Here is a 12,993-nt window from a genome sequence, read left to right on the forward strand (position 1 = left end):
CTAGAAGTTAACATTTTCTCTGTGACCAAAGGGCGTTTGAGTTTTCAGGTGTCTTACTTGTCTTTATTAGTGGTTTTGTTCTCTGAGTAACCACATACGTTTTTATTTAATTTGCAGGTGGCCGTTTGTTGCATCTGTTTCTTTGTTATCCTTCCTCTAAATCTCGTTGGTACAATACTGGGTCGAAATCTGTCGGGTCAGCCCAACTTCCCTTGTCGTGTCAATGCCGTGCCTCGTCCCATCCCGGAGAAAAAATGGTAAACAGATGCTAACGCTTATTTGCTGTGTCACAGTGTATGAGTTCTTAAGGCTGTTGTGTGCATATAGCTTGTGTTTATGCAGATGACTGTAGAAGTTTACAAATTTGTTCATTTTCATTTTCCCATCAACCCTCATTGTAAAGAGTATAATAAGCTATGCCCTTATTCTGCCATCTGAATATTAGTGCGATTCACTGTCAGTATTTTGACAAATACACTAGTGTGTAGAGGTGGAAATAAAGCGTCGACAGTTCTGTAAGCCTGTGGTCAGATGTGGCCATTGCCAGTTTTTGTAAATAAAGTTTTATTGGAACACAAAATCTGAAACCCTCTCAATTGCTGAACAATCTGCCAACTACTAGTTTATAATGTCCTTTTCCTTCCAGATACTTTATTCTAAACATTGGCCTATTTATTCCCATGTAAGTTTACCAATTGAGAGATAAATTATGATTGAGATCAGTGTAATTAAATATTTGAACACAAAACAATCCAAAGATATACTAATTTGATACTTTCTATGCTAAAAAAATAATAGGGAAAACATTAAAAGTCTTTGTTTTCCATAATTAAACCATTATGTTTCTATAAGCAGAAAACTTTGTAGGGATAGTAAACATTGCAGTTTGTAACACAGCAGACTGGATCTGAGCTGTGTTTTAGATAGCACTGGTCAGTATTGCATGGCATCAAATATACACATTTAAATATTCAGGACCAAGGATCAATGAAGTCCCATGGTGCAGCGTGGGTGAGCACTGCCAGAAACACCTTGGGTTCATGTTTGCTTGATTTTGAATTAATTTTTGGTCATTGAATGTTCACAAACCTTTTACTCCTGCTGAAATTGGTACAATATACACATTGAGTTTATGACCCATAGTCTAAAAGCTTTGATTCAGAGGAGAGTGACCTACTCTAATTTTAGGGGTTATTATGTGCTTGTCTTTGTTATATTGGTGCCTATAAGAAACTTTGAATTGAAGAGTTTTTAATTGAGTTTTTAAACACTTTTTCCCTAAGTCAGTATTAGATCACTAGGTCCCATTAATATCCTTGTGCTCAACTTATTGCTGGGAAGAAAGGGTAAAAGGCGAGCCTAGTCAGCAAGCACAGAGGTCTTTGGGAAGTAGGTTAGGGAGAGGTAAGCAGCAGGCGCCCTCACTTTCCTAGGCAGGCCACTGCTAGGTCTACGTAGGAAGGCTCGCTCGGCTGTCGCTTCATTCTCTTGTTGGTTTTTAATCACATGGGAACCAAAATCTGAGTACTAGATCTGGCTTTTTATTGGATGGTTACCTAGGATAAATCAGTTTTAACCTCAGGACCTTGGCTTTCTATAAAAACAAGGAAGATGATAATAAATGACTTTTAAGTTTGTTTTTTCTCTCTGTCTTTTAAGTCTGTCTTTTCTCATTCTGAGATTGTTTTGGTTGTTGTTTTGTTTTTTAAGTTTGCTTGCCCCAGAGCTAACAGTCTGGTATCTTGCTTGTCCAGATGCTGTCCTAGGTCTTGGGAATGCCTAGACAAGTAGCAGCTGCTGGCCAGCAGTCTAGTTAATGGCATCTGATGTGAGTCAGTAGAGAGTTACAATAGATTGTAGTAAGTTCTGCCATGGAGGGGAGTCCAGGAGTCATCCTGATGGGCGAAGAAGTAGAGTCTTCCAGAAATACAAAGGGAAGGCTTGAGAAGTGCCCGTGCTTGCTGGAAGGAGAGCATGGAGTTAAAACATTCCAGGTAGAGAGTCAGTGATTTCACTCAGGAATGTTAACTAGAGGGATGAAGTTTGCATTTTATTTCTTAGTCTTTCTTTGTCCTCATAAATCAGAATTGACCGTACCTGCATCATTTAATTTGTTGGAAAGGAATTAGAGCCAAGAAGAAAGTGGGTAAAGAACTGACAAGACCATTTATGAGAACTTGTGCCTCAAGACTTTTCCTTTTCTTTTTACCCCCTCCTCCCCCTTTGAGTTTCTGTAAGTAAATGCTTATGGAGTTCTCAGAAGTTACCAAAGCTGGGAAACTGGGAGTGAGTACTTACTGTTTCTTGTTCTGCTGGTAGAGACAGTATGTCTTCCTCAAATAGTTCACTCAAGCTTGAATACTGGATCGAGTTGATGACTAATTTGAAGTCTCCTCACATTTTTATGCCTGTTTGCATTTTGGCTTTTCTTTTTATTGGTTTGTCCTTATCCATTGATATGACAGTACTAAGTATCACCTATTAATTGGGATTTGTATAAATTATGAAAATCATGCTAGAAATGTACTGTTAGTTTTCATATTTTCCAGGTTTATGGAGCCTGCAGTTATTGTTTGCCTGGGAGGAATTTTACCTTTTGGATCAATCTTTATTGAAATGTAAGTTTTGATAATGTTTTTGTGTTTTGAAAGATTTAGTTAGAACAGGAATTTGAATATTTAGAGTATGTTATATTGGTATGGAACCATCAGATAAGATGGTCTCTCTGAAGTCAGTTTTGCACGGCTATAATAAAATACCGAGGTTGCCAACTTTTGTAAAGAAATAATTTTGCTCAACTCACAGGGTCAGAGAGTCTAAGTCACGGTATATTATAAAGGGAACGGCAGGGCCCTGGGAGCAGGAGCTGAAACCGATGACAGAAGAGTCTGCTTACTGGCTTGCTCAGCCTGTTCTCCTGTACAGTCCAACTTCACCTCCCCAGGGGTGGCATTCCCCGCCTTCTTAATCAATTCCCAAGAAGACCCCAAAGGCTTGCTTACAAGCCAGTGAGATAAAGGCATTTTCTCAGTCTCCCCAGATTATCCTATCTGCTGTCAAGCTGACAAAACTAAAAAACTAAAAAAACAAAACTCTAACCAGCACAATTGACCCTTTATCAGTTTGACACAAATACATCATAACCATAATTTTCCTTTTTTGTTTATCCCCAAGATCTCATATTAGTCATACAATATAAAACTTAACTAACTATAAAAGTCCTATAGTGTTTAAAATTTTCAACACTTTAAACATCTAAGAATTCTTTAAAAGTCCAAAATGTCAACTGTTTACTCTTCTAAAATGAAAAGTTATTTTTTACTCGAAGAGCGAAGAGCCAGGGCACAATCACAATCAATTCAAACCAAAACCAGACTCTTAACAGTACAAACCGCTTAGCGTCAACGGACTGGTTCACTCACAACCTTCTGGGCTCCTGAGTGCTTGGGTAGTTCCACTTCTCGGGCTCTGCCACCCACAGAACACACAGCTTTTAGGCTCCAAAGTGGCTTTCCTGCACAGGACTGCTTACGCTATGGCTGCTCTGTCACTAAGGCCTCCTCTGGCCTTCACTGTGCCAGGCTTCCACTTCTCTCCATGACCTCTCCAATCCTGAGCTTCCATGCCACCATGACGAGCACTGTCCGGGAGACTCATGTTACCAACTTTAACTGCTAGCTAGAGATGCAGTGAGATGCAGCGTTGGCCTCTCTGGACCACAACCATTTGTGCTGACACCAAGGACAGACTCCCAGATGACTTCACTTTAGTTATGCTGGTCCCTTCTTAATTAACCAGCATCAATTGTTCAGTCAAGCAAAGGTGTCACTTCAGTGGTGTGGTCTCTTGTTAATTACAGTTGATTCTTAAGCACCAGTTGACCAGAAAGCACAGATTCTTAATTCAAAGTACCCACAGAAAAAGCCCAATAGACTATTTGAGGAATTCTCAAAACTTCCTCTGAAACTTAAGCCAGGTCTCAATTGTCCGTACTTTTCTCAGTAGTATTTTCAAGTTCCCACAACAGACCATTAAAGCCCTGAACACTCACTCAAAGGCTTTTCAGCCCTAAGTTCTAGATTCCTTTCGGAATTCTCCCATAATAACATAGGTCTGTTACAGCAGTATGCTCATTCCTGGTACCAATTGATGCCGTAGTTTGCTTTCTTTTACTGATAAAACACCAGCGTGGGGAGATGGGTTTATTTGGCATATATACCCCAATCACAGTACACAGTGAAAATCAGAGCAGGAACTGAATCCTGCTTACTGGCTTCCTCCCGTGGCTTGCTCAGCCTGCTGTCGTGTACAGCCCAGTACCACCTGCCCAGGGGTAGCACTGCCTGCAGTGGTCTTGGCTTTCTCATATCAACCAGAAAATGCCCCAAAGACTTGCCTCCAAGCCAGTCTAATGGAGCCAGTCTCCCAACAGAGGGGCTTCTCCCCAGATTATTCTAGCTTGTGTCAAGTTGACAAAGAGTAACCAGCACAACTCATAAGTAGAAATACATAAATAGATAGGTGTCTTTGTTGACCATACGCTGTGAGTATACTACAAGTATTGGTGGGTGCCTGGAAGTGCACATCAGAGAGGCCAGGGTTGGCTTGTTACTGGGGTGTTCTGCCGGGGAGTAATTATCTCCTAGACAGGAGTGATGCTTCCCCTACAGTGCTGATCCTCACTGCTCACTTGCTTTCAAAATAAGTGAATAAAAAAAGGGGTTTTTAATTTTTTTTTTTGAGATTGTATATCTCAAAATTTCCCTCTTTTCTTCTTTCCTCCAAACTTTCCTGTGCCATCCCTTAATCTGTCGCAAGGGATCTGTAATAGTTTCTAAAAGGTTATATTATTGAATAAATGGATTACAAAACAGGAGAGAAATTTCTTTCTTTCTTTTTTTTTTTTTTTTTTTTTTCCTGAGACAGGGTTTCTCTGTAATGGCCCTGGCTGTCCTGGAACTCACTTTGTAGACCAGGCTGGCCTTGAACTCAGAAATCCGCCTGCCTCTGCCTCCCAAGTGCTGGGATTAAAGGCATGCGCCACCACGCCCAGCTAGGGGAGAAATTTCTTAAAAAGAAGGACCCTGTTCTGAATGCAGGAGGTTTGAGCAATAGATTTTAAAGAGAATTTTGTTTTCTTCTTGAGAAATACTAGTGCTTTCTCTCACTGTCCTCTGAGACAGTGTCAGTCTCTGTCAGACTTTGGCCTCCTGGTTTGTTTTCTTTTCTAATTCTGTATATTCTTAGTTTATCACTTGTTTTTCTATTTAATAAAATGTTTTATAAAATGTGAAATATATTACTTGAGTGGTGGTGTGTTTTAAAAAGTGAACGAATGAAGGAATTGACTTTATTTTACAAATGTAGATTGGGGCTGCTCTCATTTGTTCTCCAACATTTTAACGTCTTTAAACTGCTAATTTGGTCATTTTGCTCAGAGATAAATGCCTTCTTAAAGAGTTTGTTCTTTAAAAAAAATAATTTTAATATTTAATAAATGAGAGTTAAGAGAAACTGGGAATTACTAGGAAGGATGGTAATGAGTTTTAAGTGACATAAAAGTGAGAGCTAAGACAGTGAGGGCAGTGAGCCTCAAGGATGTCCTCATTGCCTCTCCCAGGTACTTCATCTTCACGTCCTTCTGGGCATATAAGATCTACTATGTCTATGGCTTCATGATGCTGGTGCTGGTCATCCTGTGCATTGTGACTGTCTGTGTGACCATTGTTTGCACGTACTTCCTGCTAAACGCAGAGGATTACAGGTGGTAAGTGCCGGAGGGTGGGGCCTCTCAGGATTTTTTTTTTTTTTTTTGATCTTTGAGACAGGATCTCTTTGTTATATAACTCTGGCTGTCCTGGAACTTGCTGTATAGACCAGGCTGTTCTCAAACTCAAAGATATCCACCTGCCTCTGCCTCCCAGGTTCTGGGATTAAAGGTGTGTGCTACCACATCCAGCCAGTACGCTAATAGCATAGCATAGCATATAATAGCATAGGTTTGCATCTGAAACTCGTCAAGCTGAGGAGAGGACTGCGCAGAATTGTGTTGCTGGAGAGAATAAAGGACCTGGGCATGGCAGTGCACACTTGAAGTCCTAGCCCTGGGGAGGCAAAGAAGATGGGTAAATAAAAAAGATATAATAGAGGGATGTGTTTTCTCTAGTTGTAAATACGATGTGAAGTTGATGGGAAATAGTTTGAGTCAAATTGTTTGTCCTGTTTGGGATATTTCTGCAAAGCGCCCTGCATTGAGCTCTGAGGGAGCTGGAGTACTTAAAGTCACTCCGAGAACCTGGCCAGACACAGGCATTCCTAGTCCTAGACTCTTCTCTCCTAACACTCAAGCACCAGATACAAGGATTTGTCTTTAAGCATGCAGGCTTATAAAGGATATTTTTGTAAAATTCTTTGCCTTATAATTTGGAGTGCTGTTTATTCCAGAAACATAACTGGTTTTAATTTTGGTTTGATTGCAGGCAGTGGACGAGTTTCCTGTCTGCGGCGTCAACCGCGATCTACGTTTACATGTACTCCTTTTACTACTACTTCTTCAAAACCAAGTGAGTGAGTGGGTGGGTGGGTGGGTGAGGTCTCTCATGTCTGACTACACTGTCCTTTACCCAAGGGAAAAGCCTCAGACTGAAAGAACAATCTGTGTGTTGAACTTTATTCTGTTGTATTGCAGGATGTATGGCTTGTTTCAAACATCATTTTACTTTGGATATATGGCGGTATTTAGCACAGCCTTGGGGATAATGTGTGGTAAGTATTTTCTGCTCAAGCCTCACAAACCTGAGTTTCATCACTGGGACCCAATAGAAAGCTGGAACCAGAGAACTGCGTCCAGAGAATTGTCCTCTGACCTCCATGTGCGGTGGCCCACATGACTCACCCAATAATAATTAAATAAATAAAAACAAGGAATTCTGTTCTTTTGCTTTATCAGGAACACCAAATGAATTCAGAAGTTTGCCTTTATACTCATTGATTCCCTTAAAATCTGGTCTGCTTAATTTCAATTTTTGTATCCATTCTAATGATGCTACATAGCACAGAATTACTGCGATCGGTTTCTCATCCATACTGGGAATTGTCTTGTTTTGATACAGTGTTTTTCTGTGTTGTGTAAACTTCAGGAACTACAAGTGTGGGCCTGGCACACGCTGTGGTTTAACATTGGCACTTAAAGCATGTGGTCACGGGGAAGGATTGTAATGTCAGCAGGTGTTGCCTGAAAGAGTTCTGTGTAGACACTTGTGGGACGTTGGTGTGCATGCAGCATCGGAAGGCAGCACAGGCACTGGCAGTGGATGCAGCAGGCCTGTCTAGTCTCCCACAGTGGGTTTGGCTGATTGTAGCCCTGGGCTGTTTTGCCATGGAACTCTCCAGTGTTCCTATAAAATAGTAGTTTCAGCTAAATAAACCTACTGTACTCAGTGCTAATTCAAGAATGCTACAACAGATGGTTGTACAGTTTGATTGGAGGCATGGGATGTATGTGAAGTTGGAAGCCTTTGATAGTCACTGCCTACCTTCATTGGTGATGATAACATTGTGACTCTTACTCATTTTCTGTTAGCAGAGACTCCTTTATAGAGAAAGCCTTCCCTCAGCTCTTTTGTTACCTTGAGATTTGCCAGTTTGGTGAATACAGATTGGTTCATGGTTGTAGGTGTAGCTCAGAGTGCTTGTCTAACATGCAAAAACCCTTGGATTCAATTTCTAGTACTGTTAGAAGAGTGACTAGGTAGATTCTGTGTATGTGTACTATTCATTCATAGAAAATTAATTTTTAAAAATTTAAGGAATAAATCCAGTGAAGAGTGGTTGTTGTCATCTATCCAAAGTCCCAAGTTTAAAAAGCAACACAAAAATGCCCACGTATTTCTCTAAAGGGCTCCTTGGTCTGTTCATTCATCTCCCACTCATTCACTTATTCAACAAATAGTAATTAAGTAACTTTCATGTGCTGGGGGCTATTAGACACAGAAGGTAAATATGTTATTAACAAGATGCGTTCTGAAATTTTGAACCCCAGTTATCCATTGTTTGAAACCGGCAGTTAAACCTCCTGACCCACTTACCTGTCTCTTGTTTATCCCCTGAAGTAGGTAAGCCTTTGTACAGCTTTTCTGTCTCGCATATGAAAAGGAGGCGTGGGGAAGTACTTTTCTCTAGAGCTCCAGCACTACTGCCTCTGGCTTTTCTCAATCCCAAAGCTTCCCTGTGACTTCTTAAGGCTCTGTATGAATTTGGAAGTATATGTTGATATTGCCATGCATGGTCATTCATACTTCTAATACCAGCACCTACAAGGCTGAGGCAGAAGGTTCCAGAATTCAAGGACACTCAGGGCTACATATATAGCAAGATGTGTCAAAAAAAAAAAAAAAAAGCTAGTATTGCTTTAATGGGCTGCATTTGTCATTATCAAGTTACTCTTTCCTTTGTGAGCTGTTAATCCACAATTACTGACTATACTAATAGTAAGTGTGATTAGACTCTAAATAATGGGGTAGGTTTGGCTATAACAGATGCTTTTAAAGCAAATGATACCATTTAAGAAGTTCAGAGAGGCATTACTTTAATAAAGACATGACCTTGAAGAAAAGAACAGAACTCTCTAGAACAGAATATTTTAGCATTTGTAACTGGCAGACCCTGGTTCCATTGTATTTGTTTCAAAATATGTTTTTGTTTGTTTGTTTGTTTCAGGAGCAATCGGTTACATGGGAACAAGTGCCTTTGTTCGAAAAATCTATACTAATGTGAAAATTGACTAGATATCTGCGACAACATGGAACTGGGTCAGTTTCTCTTTCATGAGGGTGGAACTCGCACAGAAAAGAAGAATAATCGCAAGAAGAGATTTGGGCTTGACACTGGGTACTTTGTGGGTCTCTTTTGTGGATGGCTTCAAGTAACATCTATTTCCATTGATCCTAGGTTCTTACTGACTGCTTTCTCCAGCTGTTCACAGCAGATGCTTGGATTTTATGCAGTAGGCTTTACTACAGTACATGGCTAATCTTCCCCAAACTAGCTCATTAAAGATGAAATAGACCAGCTCTCTTCAGTGAAGAGGACAAATAGTTTATTTAAAGCATTTGTTCCAATAAAATAACTAGAGGGAAACTTGGATGCTAAAATCCCATAAGTAGAAATCTTCCTGGCACTTGGTGTTTCTATGTTACTGAAAAATGATGTTCCAGAAAGATTACTTTTTCTCTTATTTTTACTGCCATTGTTGATGTGTTGTGGGACATTTTTATATATTGAACCTGCGTTCTTTTTTGATCTGTTTTGGTCGTCCCTCCATTCAACTGCATCTTTTTTTTAAAAACAAAATTAAAAGCTATTCAATTCTGCATGGAATATATCTGCTGTCATCTTAATCTTAGTTGGATCAACCTCATTTATTTATCTTAAAATTAACCAGCTTTCTCAATTCCATCCAAAGAAGATACAGTATGGAAATAGAGGTGCACTCTCTATAATACAATTTACTGTACAGTTAGCAAGCAAAGTGTTAAATGGAGAAGATGCTTGTTTTTATTCCACATTTGGAGATTTAGATAATTTACATTTTAACTGAATGTCTAAAGTGATTATCTCCCTCCCCCCCCCCCCAAGTTAATCTGCCATCTTTTTTTTTGGTTTCAATGAAGGCTTTACATAAGAAATTATTAAACAAAACAAGGGGGGCAATAAATGTATATAACATTAATAATGTCGCGTAGGTGTAGGTTCCTGGGTGCATTTGGATGTACAGATTGACTGGAGGACTGTATTGGGATGATGATTGGTGTAGAAACGTATGGGTTTGGGTGGCCTTTTACATCTTGCCTACCATTGCATGAAACATTGGGGTTTCTTCAAAATGTGTGTGTCACACTTCTTTTGGGAGGGGGTTGTTTTCTTCTTTTATGAAACTCCTACTGGAGCTAAATTTGTAATTTAGAAACATTTAATTTTGTTAATCCTGTCTGGGACATTTAAGTAACATCTAAAGCATTATTGCTTTAGAATGTTCAAATAAAATTTCCTGACCAAATTGTTTTGTGACAGTAGATGTGTTTATAATTTGAAGATACCTTCTCAGAAGGCCATATTATAGAATGTCATTTTTAAAAAATAAAATATAAAGCATACTTTCGAAATACAAAGGACACTCATTACAATCCCCAAACTCAGGTCCAAGTGTGATAGTTTATGCCTGTAATCCCAGCACCAGGGAAGCTATGGTGGAAGGTTGTAGTAAGTTTGAGAACTGGGCTAGAGAGTGAGTTATTGCTACTCTGGGAGACTCTGTTTCAAGGGAAAAAAAGAACAGAGTCTGACTGCTTGGCTACGTACAGCATAAGTATTCCCTTTCTATGACATGGTGACATACAAGTTAAACACTCACTGGGTTGCTGTGCCGGGTAAAGAAGAAGGGACTGCAGTGTAGCTCCTTTAGTGGTGAGACATGAAGACTGTGGCAATCTCAAGAAATCATTTTAGTTTGTACATATATTTTCAGGTTCTGCCCACACTGTGAGGTTTTTCTAGAACCACTGAGTTTCTGATTTAGTAGTTTGTTCTGCAGATTCCCAAAACTGTACTGTTGTATTGGTGGTTTTAGAAAGACTCAGCTCATCTGTGTTAAACCTTAACGTGAAACTCATATATTCAGGGTTACACGAGTTATTTTTATAAATCGATGAACCACCACCCCCACCCCCACCCCACGTGCCCTCACGTCTTACTCTGAGGTGTGTGACATCTTTAGTGTGTGAGATTTGGATTCCTAACCTTAAGTGAGCTGTAAACAATGTGAATAGAGCTATGGCCAGTCACCTTTAACCCAGCAGCTTGGGTTCAATGTCACCTACTGATAATTTCTCTTTCTCGTCTGCCCTTAGGATCTTAAACTAAAGGGCACTGTTTATTTCATGTAACCTGTCAAAGTCTTTAGTATAAGAACACTTAGTCTACATGCTGGGGTGCCTAGCTTACACAGAGCCCGGGTTCAGTCCTTCACACTGTATAAACGGGGCGTGACAGAGCATGTTTGCAATCCTAGCATTCAGCAGGTAGAGACAGGAAGATGAGAAGTGCAAAGTAGCCTCGGCTAGGGAGTGTCAGGACTATCCTGCGCTCTGTGACATTCTATCTCTAAAAATGAAGCAACACTTTTTCTGCTTAATAGAGTATTATAAATTGGACAGCAAATTTTTGTCTTAATAAAATGTTTTTCGTAATCATGCAGGTCAAGTATAGGGTTGTCAGAGAACATGCCGATCTCGGGTGCACCTGTTTGTTCTGCTAGGTTCAGGTTGAGCTCTGGAGTTGTTTGAACTCTGCAATGAAAAATAATTTTTAAATGTATTAAGAACACTAAAATGGATACGAATTATCTTGAAAGATCCTTTATAAAATGACTTGTATTGATTGGTTTATAACTTCACACAGGGGTGACATAAATGTATATCTTGAAAAAGATATAGGTCACAGGTGGCTTAACTCTCACTAGTTCTCAGTAGAATAGTTCAAACAATATTACTTACGTTAATTAGAAGGGGCTTTTGTACTCCATTAATGCTGTATTTAGTTTACTAATAGCTGCTTAGTTTGTCAGCTGATAGTCTGAATACTATCAAAAACTAAGAACATAGTTTAAGCATGCTTCCTGAAAATTAACTGCATTAGAAACTGACATCCTTATACTGGTCTCCCAAGTACAAAAGTAGGAAGAAGCTGTTAAGAGCTGGTTAGAGAGACTCCAGTGTGCTGGTGTACTGTGTAGGCTCCCGGGCCACGGTGGTTGTGGAGAAGCCCAGGCCCTTAGAATAATCACTGTATTTGCCATCTGTACCTCACAGCTGCTATGCTTGCGTGTTTCCACTGACGATGGGTGGCCCTCTTTCTAAAGGTAGTTGCTGCAAATTCCAGTTCTTCCAAAAGTCACTTGATTTAAGGGTTTATCCACAAGTTGTGCTTATTTTGATATAGCATTTGTTTCCTAAATGTTTACTAATCACTTTATGCCAAATGTCTTGCAGATGTTATTTTTAAACTTAACTGAATTTTTACAAATATAAAAAGGAAAAAGTATATTAGTGTAATTTGTCTAGGAATAGCTACATACCGAAGGGCTTCTATACATGAATTCTAGGGGCAAAAGCCTTTTGTAGAAACCTGCACACTGCATTCCATCTGGGTTTTCAGTTCAGATGTGAACATTTATTTTAGTGCTTCATTCTCTTTTACTTAATGAACATGTGATCTGAGTAGTGATGTGCAGAAGCACAGACGTTCATGTTTTCTGTCATGTAAAATACTGTAGTTAAGCTGTATATTAGCAATGAAGGTGTTAAAGAGATGAGAGGATGGTTTGAAAGTGCGTTGAAGACTAGATTTGCAGAAAGGGTAGAACAGAAGAGTGGCGCACACCTGCAGATGTTCTGTAAGCCTTGCGGTCCAGATGAGCATGCTGGAAGGTTTCCTCGTGTAACGCTCCCACTGGAGCTGTGTGCGAAGTGTGCAAAGGTGAAAAGATATGTCATAGTTGCCATAAAAGAGGCCGACTGAAATTCTGGTGGACTAGGCAAGGTACAGTTTATGGTTATCCCCACCATCAGCTTAGGTCATTTGAACATGTCTAAGTGCTATACGTAGGAGCTAAATGTCAGGAGGGAAAGGGTTCTCGAAGAACAGCAGGGTTTTCCTGTAAAACCAGTCTCATTTGGGCTTCCCATCTGTGCTCACCTTGAACCTACAAACCTCCATGGACAGTCAGCAGGTGGGAAGACATGGTGTTTGCCCATATCACTTCCATTTTGTATACACTCTGGTTTTGTGTAGGCTGTATTCCAGTTGGCTTTTTAGTAATAGAAATCCCTCATATGATGTATCAGATACAATTGAGGTTCTAATCTAGTCTGTTAATTTATCTAAAGTTGGATTTTTTTTTTAAAAAAAGTAATAAAAAATTAAATACTTCCCTTG

At 39.7% G+C, this 12,993-nt stretch overlaps 1 protein-coding gene across 2 annotated transcripts in view; it reads left to right on the top strand.

The window, feature by feature from the left end:
• Tm9sf3 (transmembrane 9 superfamily member 3) overlaps positions 1-12,993 on the top strand; it is a 55,192-nt gene extending 42,199 nt beyond the window's left edge. Inside the window, exons 10-16 of one of the 2 annotated variants that reach the window (XM_021151355.2) lie at positions 118-257; positions 2,550-2,618; positions 5,621-5,767; positions 6,480-6,563; positions 6,689-6,765; positions 8,719-8,810; positions 8,950-12,993. In XM_021151355.2, coding sequence (XP_021007014.1) covers positions 118-257; positions 2,550-2,618; positions 5,621-5,767; positions 6,480-6,563; positions 6,689-6,765; positions 8,719-8,786 — 585 coding nt within the window. In that variant the 3' untranslated portion in view covers positions 8,787-8,810; positions 8,950-12,993. Of the gene's footprint in view, positions 1-117; positions 258-2,549; positions 2,619-5,620; positions 5,768-6,479; positions 6,564-6,688; positions 6,766-8,718 lie in introns of both variants that reach the window. The other variant, XM_021151354.3, reaches the window with a different exon arrangement.

Source organism: Mus caroli, unplaced genomic scaffold, assembly GCF_978045245.1.
Source record: "Mus caroli unplaced genomic scaffold, Mus_caroli_1 scaffold_20, whole genome shotgun sequence".
In the NCBI taxonomy this organism is placed as follows: domain Eukaryota; kingdom Metazoa; phylum Chordata; class Mammalia; order Rodentia; family Muridae; genus Mus; species Mus caroli.